This window comes from Diospyros lotus, chromosome 11 (genome assembly GCF_014633365.1).
Source record: "Diospyros lotus cultivar Yz01 chromosome 11, ASM1463336v1, whole genome shotgun sequence".
Lineage (NCBI taxonomy): Eukaryota > Viridiplantae > Streptophyta > Magnoliopsida > Ericales > Ebenaceae > Diospyros > Diospyros lotus.
This window is the reverse complement of record NC_068348.1, coordinates 19,185,860-19,201,149: the sequence shown is the minus strand read 5'-3', so window position 1 is coordinate 19,201,149 and position 15,290 is coordinate 19,185,860. Positions and strand designations below refer to the sequence as shown.

The 15,290-nt window shown below is 38.5% G+C and overlaps 1 protein-coding gene across 3 annotated transcripts; it reads right to left on the bottom strand.

The window, feature by feature from the left end:
* Window positions 1-255: 255 nt before the first annotated feature.
* Window positions 256-7,057, bottom strand: LOC127813171 (carbon catabolite repressor protein 4 homolog 4-like). Of its 3 annotated transcripts, none has more exons than XR_008026080.1 (3): window positions 6,456-6,526; window positions 864-1,014; window positions 256-704 (listed from the first exon to the last, which is right to left on the bottom strand). XR_008026080.1 is itself a non-coding variant. In XM_052353978.1 (3 exons), the coding sequence occupies exons 1-3, from the start codon at window positions 6,939-6,941 to the stop codon at window positions 461-463; spliced, it is 453 nt and encodes a 150-aa protein (XP_052209938.1). In that variant the 5' UTR covers window positions 6,942-7,057; the 3' UTR covers window positions 256-460. The 3 variants fall into 3 exon arrangements, 1 of the variants encoding a protein (XP_052209938.1); XR_008026081.1 differs by lacking the exon at window positions 6,456-6,526 and adding an exon at window positions 1,707-1,778; XM_052353978.1 differs by lacking the exon at window positions 6,456-6,526 and adding an exon at window positions 6,884-7,057.
* Window positions 7,058-15,290: the final 8,233 nt, after the last annotated feature.

Below are 15,290 nucleotides of genomic sequence, written 5' to 3'. Positions count from 1 at the left end.
ATGGGTGTCCCGCTGCCCGGTCAGCGGGCGGGGGTTCGGGGGCAACGCCCCCCGACGGGTTTGGGCTTTTACGTAAGCTGGCCCGTATGGTTGGACTTAAGAGTTTTTTATATTGTTTTAGGTTTTAGGCCCATTTTTGAGGCATATATATTTTTGCTTCTTTTGTTCAATTGGAAGTTGAATCTACTGTAACCGAAAAATATAATAAAAAACTCTTTGCAGGACGTAGCCCTAACTTAGGGTGAACCTGAGTAATCTCGTGTGTCTCTCTTATTTTTCTTGGTTTTTTGTGTGATCGTCTGACTCGATTGCAATAAATCCCTTCAGCACCATCCCACAAATAGCAGTAGTCCACATGCTGAATTTAGAAATTAAGCGGCTGAAGAAAATATGGGAATAAATTATTTGACTGGAGGGAAGGGAATGCTCAAAACTTTCACTAAGCCACCACACCTGCTATCTAGATGTGACATGCAGGAAACATGTAACCGATTGCTACTAAGATAGCCGATAGGCAAGTAGAAATCCAAGAGTACAAACAGGAGAAGTGCTGAACCTTATCTCCAGGTGTTGAATTGAAGTCACCAGCCACCATTACAGAAGGCGTGCATTGAAATTTATCAGCTACTAGTGTTTTGAATTGTGCTGAGCGTGAAAGAAGGTATTTAGCCTGTGAAAGCTTTGCATCAGCCCAATCTGGATCCCTGCAGTAGCAGCAGCATCCAAAACCATCAGCTTATAGTCTCTTCCAACAGCTTTATGTATAAACAAAAAAATTAAACAACACCCCCCCCCCCCCCCCCCCCTCCCCCGACCCAAGCTAGAGAGATGACAAATAATTGGTCACAGTCTGACTAGTTTACCAGCAAAGATGTGTGTTTGCCAAAATATTAACATGACTAGAAGCATCCTTGAGTTTAAATGCAGCCATGTTACCAACATAATCACGTTTTAATCTTACACGAGGATCATTGGGATCTCCACAAGGTCCATTGGCATTTTTCAGCTGTAAATCTGAAAACAGATTGCTAAAAACAATAAGTATCAAGAATGGCATAATATAGGTAATTAGAATACATATAGTAACCTTAATTATAAAGCGGAAGCATGGCAAAACTAGGATAAACAAAGCTCAAAAAAAAAAAAAAAAACTCAGGTCCGTAACGTGAAATGATTCTAATTGACTCTTCTATAATTTAAAAAGAAAAACTCGCTGAATTTAATTGATAAAATCTGAACAATATATAAAAGAAAATTATTGCACTTCCAGTACAAGTAGAATGCTTTTCTGCACACGTCATTTAGCCCTCAGATCATATGAACTCCTGTGTTGGTTCATTTATTAAACTTGCTGCATGCAATACCATTTTTTAAACAACTCCCCTAATTGTCACAGCCAGTCCCAAGCCCAGATAAAAGAGATTGTTTTAGAAAGCCAATAACCAGCGTAAAAATGGTCAGATCTTATCATAAATTCTAGACAAAAGATCATTTCATTATTGTTGTTGCTATTAGAACTTAAAGCAAACCAAATTTAAGAATATAATAACTGCTCAGTAAAGTAAAATGATTAACAAGAATTCAGCTTGATAAAAACCAAATTGCAAAGTAATGATGATAAAAACCAAGAGAACTGTTGGGAAACCAGAGATTCAATAAGCAATGAAAGAAGAGATATAATGAGAGAAAAACAATCTATTACTCACGAATAATTTACAGAAGAAATTTCAACCAGAATTTCTCACACAAAAACTCTCACGGATCTCTCACTCTCTTTGGATCCTCTGATCCTCTAACTTGGGATACATTACAAGAAGAGAATGGCTAGGTATTTATAGAAGCTACAAGGCAACCAAGTCAACAAGAGTTAGACAATCTGCCTAACTCGCCTGATGCAGCCAAAGAATGGCCAAACCCACTGCCTAACAAAGCCAAGAATGGCCAAACCCATTGCTGTGATGGTGGCTTGACTCTTCAATTCTCCCCCTCAAGTCACATCTGGATATATTATCATCTGATAAACATCCCAGCTATGTCTCTACATAGCTCTGCCTTTTCTCGAGTAACCACTTTAGTTAACATGTCGGCTGGATTCTCACTTGTATGGATCTTCACTAGTCTCAACAGCTGTTGATCCATAACTTCGCGTATCCAATGATAGCGAATGTTAATGTGCTTTGTACGTGAATGATATATTGAGTTCTTGCTCAAATCCAAAGCACTTTGATTATCACAATGTATCTTGTAGTCTTCTTGCATGATTCCAAATTCTTGGAGAAAACACTTTAACCACAACATTTCTTTCCCAGCTTCTGCTACTGCAATGTACTCAGCTTCTGGTTGTGGATAAAGCAACACACTTCTGCAATCTTGATTGCCATGACACGGCTCCCCCAACAAAAGTGTAGAGAAATCTCGAAGTAAACTTTCTACCATTAAGATCTCCTGCCATATCTGCATCTGTATAACCTTCCAAGATTGGATCAGCTCATCCGTAACAAAGACATGTATTTGGCATACCTTTTAAGTACCTGAGAATCCATTTGACTGCCTCCCAATGTTCCTTTCCAGGGTTAAAGAGAAAACGACTCACTGTACCTACTGCGTGAGCAATATCTGGTCTGGTACATACCATTGCATACATCAGGCTTTCCATTGCTGAAGAATATGGTATTGATGACATCTTCTCAATCTCTTTCTTGGATGAGGGGCATGAACTCTTGCTCAACTTGAAGTGATTGGCTAAAGGAATGCTTACCGGTTTGGCATTGTGCATATTGAACTTCTTGATCACCCGTTCAATATACTTATCCTAAGATAGCCATAACCTCCTATTCTTCTTGTCTCGAACAATTTGCATTCCTAAAATCTATTGAGCTAGACCTAAGTCCTTCATGTCAAAGGATTTGGAGAGTTCCTTCTTCAGCTGTCTGATTTTCGTTGCATCTTGTCCCACGATCAAAATATCGTCTACATATAGTAGAAGAGCAACGAAGTTCCCATTAGGAAATCTCTGAATATACACACACTGATCTGCAGCAGTTCGCTTGTATCCTTGACTCACCATGCAAGAGTCAAACTTTTTGTACCACTGCCTTGGTGCTTGCTTAAGACCGTTCAAGCTCTTTTTTAGCTTGCAAACGAGTTCTTACCTGACACCTCAAAACGTTCTGGCTGGTGCATGTAGATTTCTTCATTCAGATCTCCATGAAGAAATGCTGTCTTGACATCCATCTATTCAAGCTCTAGGTTCAACTTGGCTACCAAGCCAAGAATGACTCTTATTGAAGTCATTTTTACAATTGGTGAAAAGATCTCATCAAAGTCAATTCCTTTTTTCTGCTGGAATCCTTTGACTACCAACCGAGCTTTGTGCTTCACCACCTTTCCGCTGCCATTTTTCTTAAGCTTGAACACCCATTTATTTTTCAAAGCCTTTTTCCTATGTGGAAGATTGACTATCTCATAAGTGTGATTCTTCTCCAGAGAATCCATCTCATCCTGCATTGCAAACAACCATTTTTCTTTATCCTTATGAGATACAACTTTTTGAAAATTTTTTGGTTCTCCATCTTCAATAAGCAGAATGTACTCGGATTCTGAATATCTCGTTGATGGAATCCGACCTCATTCAGATCTATGAACTTCAGGGTTCGGAGGTTCACCATCATCTGATCCTTATGACGGTTCAACAGCTTCTGGTAGAGGGGATTGTGGCTCCCCCTACTCAACACCCTCTACTTCTTCCTCCTCTTCTACTTCTGGCATTACCTCAGGAACCAAATCGTCATCAATTGCAAAAATGTGTTGGTCCTGGTTTTGAAATGTCTTCATGGGTACTAGAATTTGGATTCTGAGACATTGTGGGCTTTTCAATGTCTGTTATTGTCTGGCTTTCATGGAACACAATGTCCTTGCTTCTAATCACCTTCTTCTCCTTTGGGTCTCATAACCTGTATCCGAATTCCTCATCTCCATAGCTTATGAAGATACATGGGGTTGACCTTGCATCGGCTTTTGTCTAAGCTCCTTGGATACGTGTGCAAACGTTAAGCAACCAAATACTTTTAGGTGAGAATATGAGGGGTTCTTACCAGACCACATTTTCTCGGGGACTTCAAAATTCAGCGGTGCTGACGGTGATCTGTTGATCAGGTAGTAGGCAGTTCTGACTGCTTTTCCCCAGAATGGCTTTGGTAGCTTCGCTATACTGAGCATGCTTCTGACTCTTTCCATAATGGTCCGATTCATCCTCTCGGCAACACCATTATGTTGTGGGGTGAATGAGACCGTCTTCTCATGTCGGATGCCGTGTCTCTTGCAGTAGGCATTGAACTCCTTGGAAGTGTATTCGCCTCCATTATCTGACCGGAGGAACTTTAACTCCTTTCCTATTTCACGCTCTACCATGGTATGAAACAGTTTAAAGTAATCAAATACTTGGTCCTTTGTCTTGATGAAATACACCCACACTTTTCGAGAAGTATCATCAATGAATGTCAGAAAGTACTTGTTTCCACCTAATGATTCAGCTTCCAGGGGACCGCAAACATCAGAGTGTACCTGACTGAGCAACTCTGATCTTATTGTTGAAGAGTAACTGAAAGATACTCTGTTTTGTTTACTAAACAAACAGTGATTGCAAGGATCTGGAGCAGTACCTTTTGCAACAGTAATAAGCTATTTTTTTTCTAGGGTTGACAAACCCTTCTCACTCATGTGACCAAGTCTCTGGTGCCACAGATTCTGAGAAGTCTTCGTTTCAACTATGTTGATGTTGTCTGCGCATATCTTCACATGAGTCTTATACAACGTGCCACAAATATGTCCTTGGGCAACCACCATAGCGCCTTTTATCAACTTCCATATGCCATTGCTAAACTGATTACCATAGCCCTGTCTGTCAAGAGCTACGCCAGAAAGTAGATTCAACCAAAGATCTGGCACATGTCTGACATTTTTCAAAGTGATTGTGATCCCGACGCTTGTTTGTATCCGAACATCACCAATTCCAGCTATCTCAGAGGAACTGGAATTTTCCATCTTCATCGCTCCAAAATTACCTGTTTTGTATGTTGTGAAGAAATCTTTGTGGGGAGTCACGTGGTAAGATGCTGCAGTATCTACCACCCATTCTGTGTCTTCTTTTGAGACGTGAAGGCATGTTTCAAATTGGATGGAATAGTAGGCTACCTCTCCATGGATAGTGACCAGTGCATCTCCATCATTCTTCTTCGGCTGGAAACTACTTTGACCCTGTTCTTGTTGCAATTTTCGGCAGTTCTTTTTCAAATGACCCTCAATGCCACAATGGTAGCATTTGTAAGTCTTTCTTCCATATGTGGATTTGCCCTTACTCTTGCTCTTTCCTCTCCACTTGCCTCGACTACTTCGTTGTTGCCTTCCTCGATTTTCTGTTACAAGAGCATGAGTCTGGTTCGTGCTCATGTCCTTTTTTCTGGCCTCCTAGTTGAACAGGGCATCCTTAACCATTGTCATGGTAAGTTTTCCTTCTGGGGCCGAATTGATGAGAGAGACGACTAACGTCTCCCAGCTATCAGGAAAGAACTGAGAAGTAAGAGCGCTTGTGTTTCATCCCCAAGCGACATATTCACAGACGACAACTGGTTCACCAAGCTTTGGAACTCACTGGTGTGCTCGGCAACTGAGGTTTCACTACCCAGCTTCAAATTAACTAATTGCCTCATTAATAGGGCTTTGTTCCGAGCGGTCTTTGCTTGGTACATACCTTCCAGCTTCATCCATAAGGCATATGCGTCTGTCTCTTGTGCGACATGGTGGAAGACACTATGATCAGTCCATTGCCGGATTTGACCGATAGTTTTTTTGTTTAATTTCTTCCACTCTACTTCTTTAGAAGGATCAGGGTTAACACCCAATAACTCTAGGGGATCGTACAAATCTCTACAGCTGAGAAGATCTTCCATCCGAGGTCTCCACAGTGTGTAGTTGGTGGACGTGAGCTTTATCATGGCTCCTGATGATGTTCCTGCAATTTTTCAAAGTTCAACAGTATGCTGACATGGTAGATGACATGGCGGCTGACGTGGTGAATGACGTGGCGTTGACCGGATGACGTGGCAGATGACGTGACACCACGTGGGTCGTCTTCAACCTCTAGAAGGCACGTGGGGCGCATGGCGAGAGTGAGCTTCACTCTCCGATCTTCAGGAGGCGCGTGTGGGCGCGTGCGGCTTCCGTTCGGCCTTTGAAAAATTTCAGCGTGCTCGTCTTGGCACGAGGATTCTTCTGGTATGATCAAAATACCAATTGGACAATTTTGAAAAATCAAGTTTGAAGAACAGAGGCTCTGTTCTTCGGATTTTTCTCTACTGCACTCAACCTAAGGCTCTGATACCACTTGTTGGGAAACCAGAGATTCAATAAGCAATGAAAGAAGAGATATAATGAGAGAAAAACAATTTATTACTCACGAATAATTTACAGAAGAAATTTCAACCAGAATTTCTCACACAAAAACTCTCACGGATCTCTCACTCTCTTTAGATCCTCTGATCCTTTAACTTGGGATACATTACAAGAAGAGAATGGCTAGGTATTTATAGAAGGTACAAGGCAAGCAAGTCAACAAGAGTTAGGCAATCTGCCTAACTCGCTTGATGCAGCCAAAGAATGGCCAAACCCACTGCCTAACAAAGCCAAGAATGGCCAAACCCACTACTGTGATGGTGGCTCGACTCTTCAAGAACATTATACAACATGAAACTCCATGGTTAATAGGGTTTAAATCAAAATCCAAATTTTCACTGCATTTATTCAGCATTATTCTTCATAGAAATTGAAAGTATCAAATCTTAAAAATATAGACAAAAGAGTCACGTAGCGCTTTGGGCTTCAATACCTTCTTTTGGCTGAATCTCTTTACTCCCACTGGCTAGTGTGTCGATATTTGTCCACATCTAAAGTTGTTTCATCTTCGATACACTTTGCGAGATCATTGTATTCTATTTTTTCATCTAAGACCAACTCTGCGCTGATAAAACACCAAAAGGAAAAAGAGACAGAGACAGAGAGATTAAAACAAACATCAGTTTTTTTTTTTTTTTTTTTTATAATATAAATTGTGAATAGATGAGAATCTGAATTGAAAAGTTGCAGAAAATTGCAACAACCAACTTCTTTCAATTTAACACAAACTATATAACTTCCAGAATTATTTTTCATTGTTCAAGCATAGGTCCTTGTACTTGAGGTATTGTTAGGATGCTGACTTTCCAATAGTGAAGACAGTAAGAGGAAATTAACTCAATATATCATAGGGTAGTCCATTAGACCCCAAAAATGTTAAAGTCAAGAACAATGTAATAATTCATTATTTGAAAAAAATGTTGAAAAGAGGACTCCGTGTTACTTGTTTTTCTTATAAAAAAATCCCACACCCATCAAGCTTCTTGCCGCTCCTCTGTATGTAGATACTTGCATAGCCAACGGTCTCCATATTTACTTTGTAAAACGTATCATATTCATTCACTTCCTGATGAACTATGCATATATTAATTATATGTTCTTATTTCCAGTATGTTGCTGCAATATTAGAAATGTCTCCTAAAAATTCAACAAATTAAAAGTAAAACAGACTTAAAGCACACAAATTAGATTCAGTTGCCAATTCCAAGCTCGAGATTCAGCTGGATAACTGAATGTGTTGCTGGGACAGCGGCTATTGTGTTCGAAGGACCCGTAAACAGAAGTACGTTTCTATCTAGGTATTTGATCTAGCTGGATTATGACTCAGGTGAGAACTCACAGAAAATGTTCATAAGTTCTCTGTTCTCGGCAGCAGAGTAGGGGACACTGCACTAAATGTCAAGGATGGAGAGAAGAGGGAAGGGAAGAAAGCAGCGAAGGCAGAGAGATGCAGCTGCTGGAGGGAATAACCCCAAAGCAGGCAACTTCAGTTTGAGTGCACATAAATAGTATGAGAGCAAGCATGAGCAGTAAGTTCAGATCAATCATACACTTTCAACAATCAAAGGCTTGCTGTAAACCTTCTAAAAAGTGTTAACCAATGCCAATTATATGCAATCAAACAACATAAAAAAGGGAAATATTTTGAAGAAAAACATTTTAAATCAACAGAGTGCTAGATGAGAAAACAAGACTTGAGCTTCAAATGCAAACCAGTATAATACTGAATAAACAGCTTAGCATGCTAAGATTTCTTTAGGAAACACATTAAATAGTAAGAGCATAATTTTTCAAAAGAAAGAAAAATTCAACACATGTTCCATCAAATACATTTTTGGTGAAAGCAATTATTCAAGATATAGAATTGGAGTAAGTGTAATGCAATTGTTGTTTTAATGAAGTATCAAATGATGCCAAAAGGATGGGGGGTCACTTGGCAACCGTGGGCTGCCCTTTGGGCGCCCACTGGATGGCCACTTTGGCAGCGTCTTTTTGGCCTAAGCCCAAGCCCTTTAATTTTGTCTCTTAATCTGCTGCAGATCGTGTTGCACGATGACATCTGAGCCATTGCTGTTGTCTTTATCCTTTGCCATCGCAATCGTCCAGCTGCCTTATTTATCGCGTGGCTTCGAGATTGGTGAAGAAATCAGGAGATGAAGAAAAGAGGGGGTGGTCGAGAGTTGTTCATTTTTAGGGTTTTTATTCTCTCTCTCTCTCTATAAATCTTTTGTACAGTCTTCATCCTTGTTTTCAATCAAACAACATAAAAAAGGGAAATATTTTGAAGAAAAACATTTTACATCAACAGAGTGCTAAATGAGAAAACAAGACTAGAGCTTCAAATGCAGACCAGTATAATACTGAATAAACAGCAGCTTAGCATGCTAAGATTTCTTGAGGAAACACATTAAACAGTAAGAGCATAATTTTTCAAAAGAATAGTCGACAGGTCTTAAGAACAGTCGATAGCTTGGTACAAAACGTCCGACAGCTTTGGAAAGTGGTTGACAGATGCTGATGTAGAGGCGGTCAACATAGAGGTGTCAAAAGGGCCGGGCGGCCCGCGGGCCGCCCGGCCCAGCCCGTGACGGGCCGGGCTTTGGCCCGGCCCGTTACTGTTCATACGGGCCGGGCCTGGCCCGGCCCCCATTGGGGGGCCGGGCTGGGCCAAAGAAATTGGGCCCACGGCCCGGCCCGGCCCGGCCCATTTAAGGGCCCGGCCCGACCCGGCCCGTGGCCCGTTGGGCCCTTGTGGGCCGGGCCCATGAGGCCCTTATGGGCCAGTAAGGCCCTTACTCATTTTTTTTTTAATTTTGTTATTATTTAGTAATTATTGATATTGGATATTAAAAAATTTAATTTCGCAATATATATAAATAATAACCATCAATTAATTTATTTAAAATTTTTAAGTTAAATTTTTTATATATTTAAATTATAAATAAACATTCTCCTTTTTATATGTACATTATTTTTCATATCAATTCACAAGAAAAATTATAAGGAATATAAATTAATGAAATAATATTTAAAACTTAAGAATTAAGATAGAAAATATTTTAAAAAGAAACAAATTAATTTTTATATATGTATATATTATGTGTATTATTTTTAAAAAAATTATTTAAAAAAAAAAGAAAAAAAAGGGCCGGGCCCACCGGGCCCAGCCCGTTAGGCCCGTGGGCTAAGGGCCCGGCCCGGCCCTCTAGCCCACGGGCTGGCCCGGCCCGGCCCGGCCCAGCCCCTTTGTAGGAGGGCCGTGGGCCGGGCCGGGCCCTATCAATGATAAAAGGGCTCGGGCCCGGCCCGGTCCTTTTAGTAAAAGGGCCGGCCCGGCCCGTTTAAAAAGCCCGTGGGCCGACTCGGGCTGGACCGGGCCGGGCCGGGCCGGCCCTTTTGACACCTATAGGTCAACACCAAGTTCCCGAGAGCTTGTTTTTTAGCGGTCGACAGCCAAATGAGAGCCGGTTGACGGCTTGAATTAAGAACCACCAAAATGGTTGACAGGTCTTAAGATTCGGTCAACAAGTGGTCTTTTGAATTTTCAAGACATTTTACTCCATTTTCTCCATTATAAAAACCAATTTTGAAATTCCTTAAGGAGACTTTTTGAGAGATAGAAAACTTTGTTTTTCCAATCTCTATTGAGTAATTGTGTCAAAGAAATAAGTTGTTTGTGGAGAATATGAAATTTCATTTTGGCTTGAAATTGATTTAGTTTGATTGAGACAATATATTTTCATAACTTAATTTAAGATATTATATAAGACTAATTATTTTTCATCATCAAAACCAGAACATAAGAAATATACAAGGGCTATTTACTAGTGGAAAATTGCCCCAGTTTTCCAAATTCTCCTATTCAATTCTCCCTATTTTTCTGCCCTATCTCTCGCCATTTCCTTCCCTAATTCTTGCCATAGGCTGAGAATTCATACTATCAGGTCTAGGTTCCTAAAAAATTGGTATCAGAGCACTTCCTAGGCCTTCAATTCCATCTGCTATTACAATTCCGCCACGATTGACGGTACAAGAATGAAGCAGTATGAGTCACAATTACAGCTGTTTCATTTTCTAAGCTTTTGATTCTTCTATGCTGTTGCAGCTGTTACTAGGGAAGTGTAAACTTTTTTCAAATAATAAACTTGTATCTGAAACAGCTGTTTGAGGATGTTCTGTTTTGATCTTGAAATACCAGAAGCACACTGTAATGTTATATTTATTGGATTCAAAGATTTATCATCAACATTTAACAGGATCTGGCTCTAGTTACTTGTACGGATTCTTTGATCAATCATGGAAAGAAGGAATGACCGAGGAGGAGGCTGAGGTATGCAGTTTACGTTTGCAACTAGATAAGTGTCATTGACTACGTATAGTTGATCATCACGAACTCCTTGTCATTGTTGGACCTGTCATACTTAACCTTCTCATGACACCAGTTGACTACTTGAAACAGAATGTTGGTTGCTAGTTTTGATGGGATGGCCTTGCCACAAGAACAAAACTGGGGCCATGTTGCATGGCTTCATATTTGTTTCCTGTATAAAATCTTTGTAACTTGAATTCCCCTGGGTCGCATGCTTGGACTTGAGAGAAAAGAAACAGGAAAAGAAAATCCCGGCTGCTGCCACTTTAAGACTTTGCCGGACTTCAACACTGCTGCACCTTTACTGAACTAGTGGATCAGAAACTACCACTTCAGCTAACAGCTAATGGCCCCTGGACCTATTTGAATCACCCCCTGTATATATAATATAAGCTATTCGAATTGCCCCGGCCCTATTCGAATCACCATATATACATATTTATACCCCATTCGAATGCTCCATTCAATTTAATAAATCTATTTGAATGTGAACGCCATCCGAATATGTTTTCCTCAAAATCCATATCAATGTTAACTTAGCATAATTATTGAATGAATTTAAGGAGATTATATAATAGGAAAAATAACATATTAAATCTATAATACTCCTCAAATGGTGAACCAAGATTTAACCTTAAATAGCATCTCCTAACATTATTTCTATGTTATAATTTACATCTTGTATGTGGTAAATGCTATAAAGTAAGATTTGTTGAATTTATCTGATGATGGTAAAATACCCGGTATGGGTAAATGGTGTTGAAAGTATGAATATTGAGGAAACAAGAATTTAAATGCATGTGGTTGGAAAATACATACATGATACATATATGTACATGTTATATATATATATATATATCTTACGCACTTACTATTTTGCGCGAAGGAAAATGGTACCCTATAACACCTAACATGGGACGAGGTGGCCATACCCCAACAGGTTGGCTTCATATTTATTTGTGAGATTCTATTTACACGATGCATTTTTGCATGTGTTGATTGATGGCTTAAGAGCCTGTGAGATTTGATACTGACATTGAATTTATATGCACATTTTCATAATGGTACATGGTGGCATGATACATTTAAATTGGAATTGATAAAGTCATAAACAATGAATCTTGTACATAACTGTTGAGTCCTTGATTACTCTTTTTGGTGTTACCATGTTCTTGGATTCTATTCATTTTTCATTGTTTCTCAAACTTTCTGAGCCTTGTGGTTCACTTGATCTTCTTTACCATTCCATGTAAAAGAAAGGTCGTTATTGGGGGCAAGTCCAATGGGACTAAGGTCCAAGGATAGTGGTGTACAGAGATGCGTCCTAGCTTGAAGATCCTTAGTAGCATTTTGGTGAGGCTTGTAATGACATGGTTCTTATTTTGATAAGTTACACTAGAGTCTCTTATCTATTTTGTATGGCCTTCGAGCCTAGACTCATAAGATATTGGAATTGGAATTGAACCTTATTTTAGTTTCCACTACTAATAATGAAATGAGTTGTTTGTTCTAATATGGTTTGTTCCATATCATCACTGTGATAACCTCATTTGAAATATCCTATACTAGCGGGAATATTCGAGAGTGGGCCCTTACAGTCATCAATGTGCCAAAACACTCACAATCTCATCACGATCACAAGTTGTTGTGGGACTAAAACCCCAGTCTTACACATCATAAGATACAACTACTTTGGGACTCAAATCCCCAATCTTACACATCATAATCACAAGCCAATTCCACCATCACTGCCACCATACAGTATAATTACGCGGACACACTGCCATGAAATGCAACACATAAGGAATGTAATAGCTCTTGCTTCATTAACGTGATGGCAAGACCCCAATAAGACAAGTATCAAACCATGCAAAGACCACGCAAGAATTCACACACATGAATGCTCGCCTAACATACACAAGTCCGCATTTAACAGGCCAACTGTGTCATGCCAGTGTTCACGCTCCCAACACAAACAAAGCATGACCCCCAAATGAATGCAACCCATGACCCAACATCATCATGTGAAGCAATATAGTAACACAATGCAATGCAATGCAACCACAAGCAAAGTTATAACAAGTAATATTCATATACCCTAAATTTTTTTTACCTACTAAGATTCTTGGCTATTTCACACAATTCAACATTAAATAGGTTCCACCACATCAATTAAGTGCAATTATTTGATAATTTTGATAACTGAGTCAAGGTGGAAGTATTCGATTCCAAAATTTAAGATTGAATGAATTTTAAGGAAGGAGAAAGCTACGAATCAAGCATACATTTCAAAGGAAGACCACAAGCTCAATAGTTGTCCAAATGGTTTAAATCCTATACCAAATTGAAGCTTATTGAGTTAGGGTTGCAACCAAAAAAAAAAAGGATCTTAATTCCAATATTAGGACAAAAAGTTATGGTCTAAAAAGTACAAGTTACACAGTCTGAAAGAAAGGGCTTAGTCGACTAATGGAAGGCTTAATCGACTAATAAAATGTTAGTTGACTAAGCAGATTGCTGAGTCGACTGGGTTGAGGTCTAGCACAAAAATCTGAGAAAACTAACCTCTGTTGAGTCAACTAAACCCAAAGATTAGTCGACTCGACGCACACAAAAAGCACGAAATGGACCCGGAACACCCCAAAACGACTACTACTAACTTTCTAACCCACAAATGTTATTCCTTGAACGAAAAATGGGGTGAACAAGCCCCAACGAGACCAACAACAAGACCCAACAAATGATTTAGACAAGTTACAAGATTTAAGGGAAAAATGAAGATAATCACACAACCAATACAAAGACATATTTTGACATTCCAACTGAAAGAAGGGGAAAACTTGCACAATATAAAAAAATGCAAGAGGAACTTGCCTCGTTGGTGAAAATCGAAAAAACGAGAAGTCGCCTAAACATTAAATTTCCTGCCAACTTGAAGCTTTAACGAAGTAGAAACAAATGAAGAAGAAGAGAAAAGAAGAAGAAGCAAAGAAAGAGAAGAGAAGAAGAGAGAGCTTACGAGAGAGACAAAGAGAGAAGGAATAATGGTCAAGGTGTTATTGAGGGGGAGTGGGCAACCAACCACTCCTCTTGGCTATTTACCCTTTTACCTTTCTCTTTTACACACACCATACACAAGGCATTAAACCCAATTTGGACATTTGCCATTTTCTTTTTTCTTTCTCACTTTTTTTATCAAACCAATTATAAAATTTCCCTTTTTGCCCTCACCTTTTTCATAAAGCATGCACTTTTTTGTCTTTTGCCACATTTTTCATTTCCATTTAATTATAATGCCACCTTTTATACACATGGGCCCAACCCTAAATCAATGGCCCAATTAAATAAAATAACACACTTCCATCATAGGCCCCCAAATAAAATAACACACACACACATCTTTAATTTATTTTAAGCCCAATGGCCTCAAACCAATTTAGAAATGAATTTCAACTCTTCAATTCTATTGAGCTTTTTAACCCCCAATATTTCAAATATTAAATCTAACAATTAATATCCTCATATAAAAATAATTAATTTTAATATTTAATTCCAATTATGCCCCCAAAATATGACATACGAAATAAAATTTTTAATAAATACACTAAACTCATTAATGTGTCGTTACAAATTTGATTTAATTTTTTAATTTAGACTGATATTTAAACACTTAATTATGAGGTATGCATTTATTATGATATCACATTCCACCTGCCTGTCAAGGTTCATGTCCCTAATTGGAAGATATTTGGCCAATTTGTTCATGAGCATTAACTGGTTACTGGCCCCACATCCATTTGATGAGCTAAGCACAACAATAGTTTTATTTTGTTTTGTTAAGGTAGGGTTTCGAATAAAATTCTATTATGAAAGTATTAGTTATCACTTTTATAATTGAAACAAACTCTACGCAAAATATAAAAACAATCATTATACAAAACTCATTGCAGTAACAAAATTAGATCTTAAATACTTATTAGTAATTTATTTTCTTAACTCAACTTGAATTTGATCTCATGAATTGAAATTCTGTTTGTTAATCAAAATAGTTGATTAAAATTTGTTTTGGAATTCATTTAGAATATGATTAAAATCAGTTTTTCCCCCATTTAATTTTTAAAAAAATTAGTTATCCCCGACTGGGTGCTGACCATTAGTGTTTGAAAGTTCCACTTGCTCATTCATTCTAGCGGGTGACAATTAAATTTCATTAATTGATGGTAGTTGATCAACTTTGACATGCAATAACTATGGTCCCCATGGTGCTTAGTGGGGTTTCTATTTATCTTAGTGTAGATATTTTTTTTGTAATTGTTTAATTATGTAAGAAAAATGCACTCATTTTATATATATAAGTACCCATGTGTTTCATTCTCTTTTATATATTCTTTTACGCCTCTTAATACGAATATTTATAATTATTTTTTATATTATATATATAAACGTGCAATTACCTTTGAGGTGGCATGTA